The 16,208-nt window shown below is 39.6% G+C and overlaps 1 protein-coding gene across 1 annotated transcript in view; it reads left to right on the top strand.

The window, feature by feature from the left end:
- The window catches only part of LOC121315848 (tubby-related protein 4-like), an 80,159-nt gene that overhangs the window by 56,824 nt on the left and 7,127 nt on the right, over window positions 1-16,208 (top strand). Inside the window, exons 7-8 of the mRNA XM_041250343.1 lie at window positions 7,415-7,639; window positions 8,221-8,455. Coding sequence (XP_041106277.1) covers window positions 7,415-7,639; window positions 8,221-8,455 — 460 coding nt within the window. The remainder of the gene's footprint in view (window positions 1-7,414; window positions 7,640-8,220; window positions 8,456-16,208) is intronic.

Below are 16,208 nucleotides of genomic sequence, written 5' to 3' on the forward strand. Positions count from 1 at the left end.
AGTGCCACCTGCCACAAATGTAATTACATTGATGCTCTTCCTCAGTTTTTGACCCCAACTTAATGAGTGCTGCATAAACTGTCTGCAGCTCCAGTTTAGCAAATCTGTAAATATGTGCTTTATGCAGCATTCATTACAACATGTTTTGTACACATTAAGGTCGGACTCTCTAGCAGCATTTTTCTGTAAATTTTGATTATTATTGATTAATTAATTTATGTGTGTGCAGTGAAATCGTCGTTTACCGTATTTTACCGCTAAAAAAATAGAATTGTTCCAAGCCTATGTGTTAATAATGTTTTGAAGCTTAGCTTAGCTTTGGGAGTAGTAGTAATAATAATAATTTTTATATTTTTAATATTTGACTTGGAAACTGGTTACAGTATTTCTAGAAAGCAGAAATACACACATCTAGTATTTAATTTACAGTCTTTAATTTAATTTTAAGTACAACAAGATTGTATATTTTTCATTTTGTTTTTTGAAAGAGTATTTTAAAATGTTTTTCATGGCCAGTAATAGGGATACAGCAACATTATATTAATAATTCTCAGTTAAATCAACAGCCTCATATTAAATAAAATTGTAATCCAGTTCAGGAGCAGATACCAGTGTTGATAGATACATCAGGGTTAGATACAAATGCAAGTGAAATACAAGACACTACAGATTGGGTTAAGTGCAGGATTAAATACAGTAAAGTGCTAAGTTGTCCAGAAGGGAAGAGTTGAGTTTTACAGGTGTTGTCTGAAGAGGTGTCTTAAGAACAGTTAGAGTAAGAATACAAATAATTGTTTGAATGTAAACTGAAAGACCTTCATGGCAGCATAGCTTGATCTGGGATTCCCTTAGAAAGAAAATGGCTTGCATACATTGCACTTTTATTATGACATGTAGAGATTGAATAAAATACAACCTGATTGCATAATCTGCATTACTTTATGGTTCAGAGGTTGGTGACCAGTCCTAAACCTCTACTCACGCAGCGTCACCCACCTAAACTTGTGCGAGTGCTATCACATCAAAACAACACATGCATTGATAATGACGGCTATAGTCTGAAAACTAGAACAATATTATATACAGTTAGTTTCTTTGATTATAATAAAACAAACAAAACACTCTAACGAGCTCAACTTCAAGTGCTGGAAAGAAACACGATGTTCTGGCATTGTTGAGATAGTTACAATTTAAATATAGCAGTGCTCAAGACTCACGACTCAAGACTGGTGGGCAGAGCTATCGGTCCTGTGTTGGATGGCAAGTTCTGTATTATAAAGGAGTGATTAAAAAATAATAGAATTATTGTATGTACTGTTTATAAAACTCTAATTTTAGTTTGGGGACCCACAAATAGAGAAGGCATAGGCAATGAGTTCTAAAGGTGAAACGGGTAATTTTTACAATCTACACTTAATATTTAATTTCTTACCTGTTGTCGTATTTGTGTGTTTTCTGTCATTCCCTATCAGCTTGGATTGTTATTTAAAAAATTGTTATTTATTACTGTATTTGATCGACCTTACTAACACACAGTAAGGTAATGGAAAACAATAGCTACATAATATCCCAACTGCATTTATAGTTTAAATCATTAGCATGTATAAGTTCTGATTCAACTACTGTAAAAAGGTCCTTCCCCTGCAGAGACAGGCTGCTGTATCTTGAATGAGTGCAGATATACTTTGTTTGAGTGAGTTTGTAGGTGAGATTTATAAGAGCGTGTTGCAGGCCTGCACAGTCAGAAATATTTTTGTTAGGTTGATTTGTTGTTGGAAAGAAAATACTTATTTACCCTTGCACTTGGAAGAAAAGCATTTTGTGTATGTGTCTTTTGAATAGCTGAGTTTCCCATAAATGAATAATTTATAAGTGAATGCTCTATTTAGTCTAGCGGCTTATGATGAGCCAGAAATGCTGTACTTCAAATTGCTGAGCCAAAACAAATACTATGAGGTTTACAAATTCAGTCTGCCACAGTCATTTGAGTTGAAGTTTCAAAGAGGAGACGTCATAGATGGCTTAAAAGTGACAGAGCAGGGAGACACAATAGATGGCTTTTGGCTAAGTTATATTGAATGGGAAACTGTACAGTTCTCGTTCAAGTATGAAATGTAACCATTACCGCATGGGTATTTACCGCCGAAAGACCCGGAAACCTGAATAATTATACCAAAGCTGCTTGACCGAACCTGTGACACAATCATGGCTCACCCCCGAGCGCCATTTTTCCTGACCTGACAGGAGGAGCCTGATATCAGATAAGTACTTGTTGATTATGACTGTATAATTTTCGCTAATTATTGTTTTACATAATTTATGCAATAATTTATTTACGTTGCAATGATTAAAAAAATAAATAAATAAAAATTACGAGTATATTATGCACTGCAGCCTGTTGTTTGTTACATCCCACAGCGGCCTTGTGCCCCGCGTGAAGCCAGCGACTTGAGTCGCTCCTTCCAAGGGATAAAGCAACATAAATCGGCTGTCTTTGTCCTCCCCCCAGGCTACATAGCTCCGACTGGAGTTAAATTCAATTCTCGTTTTTAAATTACGAGACATTTATTTTGTGAACATTTAAATTGTGTTATTGTTTTCTGTGGAGTAATATTTTTTTCCTGTTGTATTTTCTGTTTTTTTTTAACAGAAATACTCGCACAGCTACTGGACCAAGATAAGTGGTTCGTTGAGATTGTTTGCAGTCTTTCCCACAGTATCTTGCTGCCGCTTTGGTGACTGATTGTGCATCACCATTGCGAAAGGCTTTTAGTACCTCTAACAAGCAGGCGTCCCTCAGTCTGGTGTGGTGGTATTGACCAGGGGCTTGCACGGGTTGACATCCCTGTACATTGCTACCCATGGTAACTGCGAACCGGGGGACCTGTACTGTACCGGTACTGGGGTCACTGACTTGCTCCGTTCTCCCAAACCAGTACCAAACCGGGACCGAGGTTACTGCACCGGTGCTAAAGGCACCGAACCGCCCCAGCATCGCCCCGTCCTGGTACCGTCCCGGTTTCCGACCCCATAACGTATCGACCTGGTGCTAAAGTCACCAAACCGATACCGAACCAACCCAGTACCGAACTAGTTCCGACCTGGTGCTAAAGTCACCGAACCGGTACCTAACTGAGCCAGTATTGTCCCGGTACCGTCCTGGTTCTGACCTGGTACTGTACCATACTGGTCTGGTGCTAAAGTCACTGAAATGACCAAGTACCAACCCAGTTTCTACCCAGTCCTACAGGGCCCACTACTACCCAGTGCTTACACCCCCCGGTCCGCTACCGCAATGGTCTTGTTCAGGTCTTGACCTGCCCGGTTGCTATCTATAAGCAGATAGAAGCAGCACCTGTACATCTGTATACTGTACACTCTATTGCTTGCTTCTTGCATTATGCCTGGATTTTATCCATGCGAGACATGCAAGGCCAGTCTGCCTGTTAAGGACAAGCACGGCAGATGCTCTTCCTGAACACGCTAAGGAGGTGCTGGTGAACTGCAGTTTCTGAAAGTTTTGTGCACCTTTCTCTAAGCTCATGCTGGAGAAACATCTCTCCCTCAGCTCTACAAAGCTCCTGCACGGCGCTCCTCCCCATCACCCTCTGTTAGAGAGGTGGTTGCATCCTCGCCTCATGGCTCTGTGCCAAGGGAGACCGGATGACGCACCTGGGAAAGTAGCCCATGCAGGGAACTGTCTTCACAGTCTTTCTCATCTTCCTCTGCCTCTCACTGTGAGCACAGATTTGCCACAGGAGGACAAATTGTCCATCGCCGCCTGTGATGAGGGGCATGAACAGGAGCTGGCGTTCCCCTCTGAGACAGCAGTCCTCTGTGGTTAAGCTCTCCCTGTCAGCAGAGCTTCTACCGTTGATCAAGAGGGCCAATGCAGTCTTGCAAGTGCCTTGGCCAACACAAGGTGAGACAAGGCTGTCCATCTTTGATGATGAGCCTGCCACCTCCCCCATGTACCCCCAGTGCACCCAGAGTTTCTTTTTGGGTTCCAGTCGTCCTGTATCATCAGGTTACAGCTCCTTCTGTTTCTGGGTCGGTGGACACCCTATATAGGGTGCATGATGCTGAGAAGCTGGGCCTGGCCCAATTTCTGCCAGTGGAGGCTTCAATTGCTGCTTTAGTACAGATAATTTAGCTCTCCTGTCCAAGGATGCTATGTGTCCCAACAAGCAGTGCCGGGTCTCAAAGGTGAATCTCAAGTGTTTGCTGCACAGCTGGGCAACTATAATAGTGTTCTGGTAGCCTACCAGTTCTATTTGCTGGGGTCCCTCTCTGGCAGTCGCAGGCCCTCACCTCAACAGCTGGATGAGCCGTGCCTGTTTAATTAGAACCTGCTTGTGTGTCAAAGCTGAACGGGTGGGAACCTGGCTGCGCTGATAGCTACACGTTGGCAGCTCTGGTTTTCCCAGGCACGCATAAAACCAGGGCATACCTTTGGCCCTACGGTGGACAAGGTGCTGCAGCGCTCTCAGCACATGCGGGAATCCACAAAGGAGCTGAACTTAATCAAAAACATACAAACAACCTAATACGTCAAACTGTTCATGGATAATAAAATATGTTCAATATGCTGTAGCTTAATGCTTTATCGTTCAGACCTGTAAAAAAGAGGGGTGCAAATCAGTTGAATGTCTTATAAATTTGATTGATATAAAGCAGAGTGTGATAACTTTGGGTGTTCCGGAGCTAGTCAGATATTCTTAAATCATTTTTTTTTTTTTTTTTTTTTTTTTTTTTTTTAATCATGCATTTGTCTCTGTGTAGTGTAGAGTAGTTCAGTATATTGTTTAGTGGAAGGTTTGGTACTGTACATACACAAAGATGAAACAAAAAACAATCTCTAATGCATTTCTTTAGAAGAAGCCAACTTCAGTGATTTTATTTCTTCTTATGTTATAGTTTTTTTTTGCTGACAGTCCTGTGCAATGTGATGTTTAGCTGCAAATCGTTTTGATAAGTCTGTGTTTTTCTTGCGCAATGGCAATGTCTTCCACCTCCCCCGATATAACGATTCATAGCTGTTAGATTTTAGTACTTTTCATGCATTGTATTTGATGCCAAGGGCTAGAAGAATTGGTGGTAATTCTATCCATAAATTCACTGTTTGGCGACAGCAATTTTAAAAAATATTTATTTTTCAAATGTTCTCTTTAGAGAAAAAAAAATCCAAGGAAGTACTGTTTTTAATACTGATGTGTTGTAGAAAATGTGTAAACCGGGCAGCTGTTTGCTTTATTGTTATGGGTTTCATTTGGTTTGGTGCTGATTCTGTGATTTTTTACATTACTTACTGTAAGCTTCACCAGTCTTACCAGTCACAGCAGTGTCAGCACCAGTCTTACCAGTCACAGCAGTGTCAGCACCAGTCTTACCAGTCCAGCAGTGTCAGCACCAGTCTTGCCAGTCCAGCAGTGTCAGCACCAGTCACAGCAGTGGCAGCATCAGTCTTACCAGTTGCAGCTGTCATTTTCATAGATGAGCTACATTTTGCATTGCAGTTGCACCCACTTTGAGAGCAAAAGCAGGATCGGGCTCAATCATCAATGTGTTGATCCCAATAGTACTTGCAAATCATTGAGACACACATGACTCAATGTACTTCTTATCATGAAGACTTTCATGGGGTAAAATGTTTGTCTTGCGAGTCTTCAGGATCTATGAACTGTTGTATAACGAAAATTACTCCTTCCGCATTTGCTTTTGTAATCGAGTGAAATGTTCCAGACAGTAAGAGAATACAATTGGATGCAATACATAATGTATTTTCATTACAATAGCACACCAGTTTTGCATAGTTGTTATGACATGAGGAAAATACGATGATTGGTTCCTAACCTGTCCTCCGAGAACACCAGGTGTCTGCTGCAGTCAGCGAGATATATTTTTTCACGACATCCCTTTAGGGGGATCTGTAATAAAGGCTGGTCACGAAGAATTTTGTCCCTGAAGAATGCTGTACCTTTTTTACGCTTTTTGGTATGAAGAAATATATAGTCATCTTTTTTACAGAAAGGGAAATGAGTGCTGTCTTCTATTTTGTAACATGTAATATTTCCCTTTGACCAAAGCACCCAAAGCGAAGGTTGTGAATTGAGATTCCAACTGTTCTTTGGAGTTAAGCAAGCCCTTTGGTAATTTATTGAGCTTAATATTATTGACTCCCCAAGGTGTTCAATTTAGGACGCAGAACATGGTTTTCTATGTTGGCTTTTTCAACAGTTTGATTTAGAAATTTGATTTGCGTTTGTTGACTTTGCAGATATCTTTTAAGGTGATGCGCTGGCTAATGTGTGATACTGTTTATTAAAAACAAGCCGAAGAAATGTGTGTTTTTAAAGGTTTGTAGTGATTTCTGTAATATTTTCGTTGGACAAACTAGCATTAAGTTCATCAAAAAAATGCTAAGGTGGGGAGTGATTAAAAACATCTTGATTCCTACTATAAATGAAACCCTATGGGTCTGCATTAATGGTGCAATTGATGGATATTCCAGATAGATAATCTGGTTAGATTCATACACAACTAACAGTGATCCGGCCGTACTATTATTTCATTCTAAGACTATATGTGCTGAATTAATAATTTTTCTTTCTTTCTTTCTTTCTTTCTTTCTTTCTCTTTCTTTCTTTCTTTCTTTCTTTCTTTCTTTCTTTCTGTATTCTTTTACGCTTTATGTATTCGTTATACGCTTCTGTAAAAAATAGCCAGGCTATTAGATTTTTTAAAGTTGATGTTGTAGAAGCAGCATTACAACACCAATGAAAAGTCATGAGAAAAGTCATGTAACTGGCTTGATAATTTTATGTAAAAGCATAGACGTTTTATTTTGGCATTGCAAAAAAAGGGTTGTCTGTACATTGATAATGATCATTCTGTTGTAAATATTATTACTGCTATTTCGAGTAGTTTCCTATGCACCAACTATTGAAAGCTAGAGGTAAAACGAAAACCTTTCTTTTTTTAATCGACACAGCTCCGAATAGTTATTTTTACGTTCGTAGTGTACCGTATCACGCTGTAAATACATCCAACACATTATCCCCCCAAAAAACAGGCTTTCCTCCTAGCGATATTTTTGCATTATCGCACCATGATAATATCACGATAACTAATGCCATGACCGTGGCTACCACTGTAGGTAAATGTTGTACATTTCTGAATGTTTTGTAAGAAATGTTCTCCCTAATCGCCAAGACGGGTAAACAGAGTACCCAACTTGTTGTTTCTAGCATATGCATCATATCAAGTTCATATGCATCAGTTCATGCTCTGTTTTGCTTCAAAAACTAAGAGATTTTCTACCTGTCTCGAGGTTTTAAAAGCTTCCTTGAAAGCACTGGCAAAATTGTGCAGTCGGATCAACCAATGATGATGATATATGATTGTCTCTTTGCAGCGGCCCATAACTACAATATGCTGGGGACACAGAGACTCGCGGCTGTTTCTGGCTTGTGGACCGGCGCTGTACGTTGTTCGGGTCGAACACAAGGTCGCCAATCTGCAACTCCTGTGCCAGCAGGCCGCAGCTAGCGCTCTACATGAAGAGAAAGATATCAGCAAGTTGACACTGCCATCCCGCCTCTGCTCAGATCTCACCACTGCCTTCATACCAACAATCAAGGTACCAGCAACTCACTTCTGTTAAGCCACTTTTTGGAAGCAATAGAATGGGGTACCCATCGGTTTTAGACATTGACAGAACTCTGTATATAAGACAAAGTAATTGAAGTGGTATTAAAGATGATACAAAAAACATGGCTAGCAGATAGAAAGTTCAGCATACAATCATGCCTTGCTGCAATGGGCAATACCATAATCCCAAACTAAAAGTTCTAACTTGTGATTGATTTAAAGAAATATTTTATTTTTAAAATCTCTCACTGCAGACGCGAATTGCTGTAGACTGGTTCTCAGTTGTAAAGATGATGGAAATGCAGCTTTTCTTGTTGTGAAATGAACACATTAACAGGCTTGTTTCATTTAATACCTGACGTCAAAATAACAGGTTAGAAGGAATTACTGTGAATTTCTGGTTACCTGCATCTATTTTTTCTGAACACTTCCTGAATTAAATAACTAACTATTCCAAAAACATTTAAAAAAAGGTGCTCTGCATATTCAAATAAATGATCTCTGATGCTTGATGAACAAGTCGTTCCTCTTGTCTGCTTATCAGAGAGAACACTCTCTTGCTTATTACAGCCACCCATCCCTGACACAAACAATATGCGAGACTTTGTGAGCTACCCGACGCCAGGGAATGAGCGGCTGCACTGCACTATGAAGCGCACAGAGGACAACCCCGAGGTGGGCGGCCCCTGCTACACACTCTACCTGGAGTACCTGGGCGGCCTGGTGCCCATTCTCAAGGGAAGACGCATCAGCAAGCTGCGCCCAGAGTTTGTCATCATGGATCCCAAGACTGATGGCAAAGCAGGTAAGGTGGTGTTGCAGTTATGTACTGTTCATCCAGGCACACAGAACCTGCTTTTTTGAACAGTGTAGCCTTCTAATGTTAGAGGATTTTTAAGGTCTTAACACCAAAATGCTATTTTTAACTAGTAACCAGCAAACCTGATTTATTGAAGGATTTTCCTTAAAAAAACAAAACAAAAAACAAACAAAAAAAACATTTTGATGTAAAGATTTTAATATATTTGGCTAACTTTTTGTTTTACCCCGCAAAGTATGGCATAATAAAAGAAGATATTGTTCTCAATATGTAGGGGATATTAAGATTTTATGCCATTAAGACCTCAGATACTGCACTGTGCCCTTTTAAGAACTCCTCACAAGGCCTGTGTGATACTCTGCTTGGGTTCAGCTAAGTTGACTGAGGTAGGTGGCTTTGTCTTTGTAAGCCACATATTATATAAGGAGGAGATGTTTAGTACAGATGTTCTTGGGGGACCATTGTAATCAAGCATGTAATAGAGTGCTATATAATCTGTGACTTCTTTGTTACTGAAAATTGAGGGCGCTTTCGTTTTTTGTTTCACACTGGAACTGTCTACATCTGTATTTCACTGTTAATGACACAAATAAGTTATTTCTTAAACCATCTTTATAATTCTAGTATTAACCAATTTTGGGCAGGACAAATGTTCGTGTTTCTGACTTTAACAGTGACCTATGTGTGTGCATTAGTAGCAGCTCCTGACTTTAATAAGTGGGAAGGCTAAATGTGTGTGTGTCTATATATATATATATTTTTTATACACAGTAAAACTTTGCACGTTTCAAAAGGTACTTCGTAATTTAATAAGGCAAGCAACTGAATATAACAAAATTGCTGAATCTTGAGTGATGTAATTTGTAGAAAATATATATTTTTCAGCCCGTGGAAGATTTTTTAAATCACTGTAGCCCACAGAAATCCACTGGGAAGATGAAGAACCGGTTTCAAAAACCAAACTGTGAATACTCTCAGTCAACCATTTAGTTTTTTCGTACCATGAGCAATTAAAAAGGCTCCTGTTGAAGAAGGTCCAATTTAGGCTTTGGATGACCTTTATTTGTTATTTTTTCTTATTTTTTCCTCAATTGAAAGCGAGGAAAATAGCGTATGAATTAAAAAATAATAATCGAAAATTAAGCGAGTAGCCACACGTGACCCATAACCTGCCTGGCAACCGATTAGGCCTAATTATGAGTGACAGAGGCTAGCCTCAAGCTTGCATCATGTAGCCAATATAAATACATTAAAACTTGACAGACAGGGTGATTTCAGGTGGAAGACAAACAGAATCCCACCCATTTAGAGGCTACATTAGCCAATAGCAATACAGTAGACATTGGAAAGCATGATGTTTGGGTAAGTTTTTTTTTACTTTTACATAATTACATGTAGCCTCTGTAGCCTCTTATGATGAGCCCCCACTGTGCGTGTGTATATGTATAAATCATCATCTTCAGCCTTTTTCAGTCCACTGCTGGATGAAGGCCTCCCCAAGATTCTTCCACAAAAGCCTGTCTGCTGTGTTCCTCATCCACATTGCTCCGGCGTCTTAATTTCATATTGCCATCTTCCTGGGTGTCATATTCTTTGTAGCTTTTTATGTCTTGCAATCCAGTCTAGTATCTCCTTGGTTCAGCGAAGGTCTGTTCTTCTTGCTACATGTCGGGCCCACTGCCATTTCAGTTTTTTTCACTCTTATAGTAACATTGCTTACTTTTGATTGCGCTCTTATCCATTCCTTCCTTTTCCTGTCTTCTCTGTTATTCCCAGCATGCATCTTTCCATACTCCATTGAGTCGTTTGTAATTTTTTTATCATTTTTGCATTTGAGGGTCCAGGTTTCACATCCTTAAGTTAGCGCTGGCAGCACGCATTGGTCAAAGACTTTCCTCTTGAGGTGTAAGGGTAGCTTCCCATTCAGAACCATGCTTAATCTTCCAAAGGCACTCCAGCCCATTTTTGCTCTTCTGTTGATTTCGCACGTTTGGTTCTCTGTTGCCAAAACGAACTGTCCTATGTATATGTAGTTATTGACATCTTCAAGCTTGATCCCATTGACTTCAGTTGCAGGTGGAGTGGTATATTTATTGAACATGACTTCTTCAAACCCACTTTGATGCTAGCTTCGTGTAGTTCTTGTATTCTTGTTTGTAGTTCTTCTGGGCACATTGTAAATAAGAAGATGTTGTCACCAAATCATAGTTGATTCGAGTAGGCTCCATTGATCTTCAGCACCTTATTTTCCCTATCTAGTGTTTTGAAAATGTCTTCTAGGGTGGCTGTGAAGAGCTTTGGGGAAATTGTATCTCCTTGACAATTTTGTCGCTGTTTTTCTGGAGTCTTAGTGTGGATGTTGCATTCTTGTGGTGCTATCTTATGGTGCTGATCAAGTCTCTGTACGCTTTCTCAATTCATTGTTTTTTTAGAGAGCTTAATACAGATCTTGTATAAACAGAGTCAAAGGCTTATTCATAGTTGATGAATCCCAAGCAAAGTGGTAGTTTGTACTCATTGCTGGTTTGAATCACTTGCCGTACAACTTGAAGATGATCCATTGTGCTAAATCCACTCCCAAATCCTGCTTGCTCACTTGATTGTGCCGAGTCAAATTTATCTTGAAGTCTGTTTCACAGGTAGTTGCGGAATAAAATTACGATTTTGCAGACCTGTTTAAACATTAAATAAACCTAAGTAGATAGTATTTCAGAACACTATAAAGCCTAAAAATAGTGGTGCTTGCTTCCTTACTAAAACAGAGTGCTTTGTCATTTGTTAAAGGCAAGCATGCAACATCCCCCTGCAGTTGAGACTGAGACATTGAGACTGCACGTTCTGCATCCACTGAATTGGTGTTAAGGCAAAGCTTTGCCAAGATATGCAGATGTGGAAATCGATTAGAAACAGCACCCAAAACTCAGTTACCCAAGGGCATCTGTCATGCTTTAATAAAGGCCATATATGCAGCACGTTCATTGTCATGTTATTTGTCCCATCCAATAAATTATTTTATTAGTACTGAGTCAAAACAAAGAAAACGTGGCTATTCAGGTCTAAAATTCCAACTGCGAAAACGTAAGCAGCAGGTTGAGCCGAGGTGGCTGTGCTAGATCATTGTAGTACTGATTTAAGCTGCCGACAGGAATACTTTTTGTCTGGGCTGACTTTCCGGTTTGGTTTCTGAAAGCTGTTTATTTTACGTTCTGTTCAGCTGCCTCTGTAGTAGCCTTTTCTTTAATATGTGATTCTGAAGCTAAATAGCAATCGATCGCATTTTGTCCAAAGACACATTAAGATATACAAAACAATGAACTCCATCTGCATGTACAGTTTCATTGGGAAATATCTTGATACGATCAATCACCGAAATATACTTTGTTTTTTTTGCTTTGTCCTTCATTTCTACTATTTTACCTCCAATGCAGCACCAACTTTGTCCCACCCTCTACTGCACAGTACAGGTCACAGAAAAGCAGTAAAGACGCACTGATAGGTTGATTAAAACTTTGTTGTCATTTCAATAGTAAACAAGGACATTAACCGCTTTGGAGAATTTTTTTTGTAAATGTTATTTGTAGATGTTTTTTTGTTTGTTTGTTTTTTGCTTAAGTGCAATGCACACAGGATGGCGAAGGAATAAAAAAGGGCTTCTACAGAAGAAAGATAAGTAGTTTGCGCCACTTGCATTGTGCAGTAGTTGATTTAAACAAGGTTACTTTTTTTCCCCTCTCCGTACTTGTTTGATATGCGTTGGCACCTAAAAGAGGTGAATTTCACGATTTCCCCGAAATCGTGATTTAGGTAGACCCCTAATTATAGGAAGTAAGCTAATAGGGCTGTAGTGCTTGAGGTCTTCTTTATCTCCTCTCTCATGTAAAGTATCACTGATGCGTTCCAGTCATTGGCATTTTCTTTTGCTTAATTAAATCTGTACAAATACGCGACAGTATTTTTCTCACTTCTTCACCTCCTTCTTTCACAGTGTCAATCGTTATGCCATCTTCTCCGGGTGCCTTTCCTGTCTTCATATGCTAGATAGTATGTTTCATTTCCGGTAGAACGTCTGGCACTTCTTCCTCAGGTTGTGTTTTTTCTGTCTCGTCTTCATCATTTGCTATTGCTCTTTTCATGTTGGTATAATTTTCTGTAAAAGTCTTCGACGCTCTTAAAAATCAATTTGCTGTTCTTGATGACAGTCCCGTCCTCTTGTTTGATTACTAAAGTCTGTTTTTTCCCCCGATTAGTCTTTGTTTTGCTTTCTTCATGCTTCGGTTGTTTCTGCAATTACTTGCGTCACTTCCTCATAGATTTTTTTTTACCTTGGTTGCTTCATCCTTTTGCAGATCTTGAAGAGCTGAATCAATTCTTCAGTTCCAGTTGAAACACCAGGCTTTGATTCTGGAGCATTTCTACGTTGATTGAGTTGGATTTCATCATCACGAGTTTCTCTCTCTCCAGTGCTGTGTTTAGGTGTATTTTGCATCTTACAAGTCTGTGGTCACTTCCTGTGTTAAAATTATTTAGTACTGAGACATCTTGTATGGTGTTCTTCTTGTTGGTGAGTATGTAGTCAACTTCATTCTTCACTCCGTTGGGTCCCCTCCATGTCTATTTCCTGATGGGTTTCTTCTGGAAGAAGGGGTTCATGATGAATAAGTTCTTGTTCTCTGCAAATTTGAATTGTCTGTCACCCCTATTGTTCCTGTCGCCATGTCCAAATTTGCCGACCGAATTCTCGTCTTCTTGCGGGGCTCCTATTTTGCCATTGAAGTCACCGATGATGAACTTGTAGTGGCTCTTCCCATTTTCATGTAGTTCTTGTACTACTACTTAAAAATATTCGACAACTTCAACCGAGTAGCTTGTTGTTGGTGCATATACTTGGATGACTTGAAGTTCATACTTTCTTGAAACTTTCACTATCAGTCTTATGGACCTTTCTGACGCGCTGTCAATCTTTACTATGTTGTTCTTGATTCTCTTGGATGAATCCAACGCCTCCTGTTCATCCTTCTGTAGTGCCTCGGTAGAAGATAAGATGTCCACTCTTGAGTTCTAGTAGTCTTTTGTCTTTTCGCTGTACTTCGCTTAGTTCTAAGATGTCACACTTGATTATTCCAAGGTCTTCTAGAAACTCTTGAAGTCTTGCTTCACATGAAAGAGATCTGCAGTTGTATGTGGCCACAGTCAGTGTTCTGTGGTAGCCTAAAATCCAAACCTGGTTATTCTTAGCATGCTCTGCCTTCATGCCTAACCGGTCGCTGCCTTGGTCGGTGGCAATACACCCGGGGAATGAGCGCCATGTTTTTGTCCATGCTTTCATCTTCTGGGGGCTGGTCATAACTCGCCACGCTGGCCAGGCAGGTTGGTGAGTGCCCCTTCCACTTTGGCTGAGTATGTTACTCAAGCTTTCACAGCATGGCTGAACCTGCCCGAGTCACAGGAAAAACAGAATCTCTGTACTGAGGTTAAGCATATTGGGTCGATTGGAACGTTCCAGTTATTTAGTCCACATCAAGTGCTAACTTAATCCTTATTGCAGCGTACCCAACAGATGATCCCAGTAACTGGTTTAACTGATCAGAACAAGTTAGACCCATAATGGGGACTAAACTACGACTATGGCCAAAAGTTTGCCATAAGTTTGCATTCACTGCTGAGTGAAAGGCAGGAGATCGAGACAGAGGTTGAAGTTGATATGCCCTGCAGGCGAACAGGATTTATGTACATATCAACACACTGAACAGCTCATGTGACACTACCAGCAATGGTAGGGCATGGAGCACATACAACACAATGTACGAAAACTTTGGTAGGATCTACAATCTCTGAACTAATCTTCTCTGTTCAATAATAAACTAACGTTGCTGAAGAGATTGATCATGGTGGATAAATGGTTAGGGTGGATATGTGGATATTGTACTTCACAAAAAACTGATAAATTTTGAAATCTAACATGAAACACTGTACTACTATTATGGCTTCCAGTAGACTTTAGCAATATCATTATGTAGTTTGTTTGATTACATGATGTTAAATAAAATATCTAAACTATGTTCACATAGATTTTTTTATGATAATTATTACAAATTCTGGGTGATGCAAACCATTTGGCCGTAGCTGTGTGAACCCTTTACTAATCCGATATGTGGAATTCAGTGTCAGATAAATATATAAAGGGATCCCTGTACAAAAAGAAAGACACATTTTTATTACATCAAACATGTTTAAGTAAAAATAAATGTCATGTCTTGTTGTGCACCTTTAAAACTGGCAGATCATACTTGCATTGAAGTTGACACTGCCGCATAGGCACAGAAGTTTAATTGTGTGATAATGAACCATTAGTAGTTATAGCTAAAGCACATTAACTGAAATTGTATTGTGTTAAACTAAAAACGGTATCAAGGGTACCTGATTAAAAAGTAAATTTTAATTTAGGGCATATATATTGTCGCTCTCATTATTTTCTTATAATATAATGAGAAAAAAAAAAAAAAAATATATATATATATATATATATATATATATATATATATATATATATATATATATAGTACTGTGAAAAAGAATTTGCCCCCTGTCTGATTTTTGCATATATTTGTTACTGAATGTTATCAGATCTTCAACCGAAAAGGGACCCTGAGTGAACAAATAACACAGAATTGTGATACTTATTTCATTTATTTATTAAAGAAAGTTATGCAACACCCAATGCCCTCGTGTGAAAAAGTAATCACCCCCTTAGACTCAGTAACTGGTTACGCCACCTTTAGCAGCAATAACTGCAACCAAATGCTTCCTGTAGTTATTGATCAGTCTTTCACAGAGCCGTGGAGGAATTTTGGCCCACTCCTTCATGCAGAACTGTTTCAACTCAGTGATATTTGTTAGTTTTCGAGCATAAACTGCTGTTTCTGGTCCTGCCACAACATTTCAATGGGGTTTAGGTCTGGACTTTGACATGGTCATTCCAAAACTTAAAATTTCTTGTTCTTCAACCATTCTGATGTAAACTTACTTGTATGTTTTGGATCATTATCTTGCTGCATGACCCAGCTGCGCTTCAGCTTCAGCTTCAGCTTCAGCTTCAGCTTCAGCTCACAGACGGATGGCCTGACATTCTCCTATGGAATTATTTGATACAGAGCAGAATTCATGGTTCATTCAGTGATGGCAAGTCCTCCAGGTCCTGATGCAGCAAAGCATCCCCAAATTATGACACTACCACCACGATGCTTGACTGTTGGTATGAGGTTCTTATTGTGGAATGCAGTGTTTGGTTTTAGCCAGACATAACAGGGCCCATGTTGGCCAGAAAGTTCCACTTTTGACTCATCTGTCAATAGAACATTGTTCCAGAACCCTTGAGGATCATCCAGGTGCTTTTTGGCAAACCTGAGACAAGCATTCATGTTCTTCTTAGTGAGCAGTGGTTTCCGCCTTGCTACTCTGCCATGAATTGCTCAGTGTCTTTCTGATGGTGGAGTCATGAACACTGACCTTAGCTGAGGTGAGAGAGGCCTGCAGATCCCTGGATGTTGTTCTAGGGTTCTTTGTGACTTCCTGGACGATTTTACGCCTTGCTTTTGGAGAGATTTTGGCAGGTCGGACACTCCTGGGAAGATTCACTACTTTCCCAAACTTTCTCCATTTGGACAATATGGCTCTGACCGTGGATTGGTGGAGCTCCAGAGCCTTAGAAATGGCTTTGTAACCCTTTCCAGACTGATAG

The sequence above is a fragment of the Polyodon spathula genome, chromosome 5 (genome assembly GCF_017654505.1).
Source record: "Polyodon spathula isolate WHYD16114869_AA chromosome 5, ASM1765450v1, whole genome shotgun sequence".
Lineage (NCBI taxonomy): Eukaryota > Metazoa > Chordata > Actinopteri > Acipenseriformes > Polyodontidae > Polyodon > Polyodon spathula.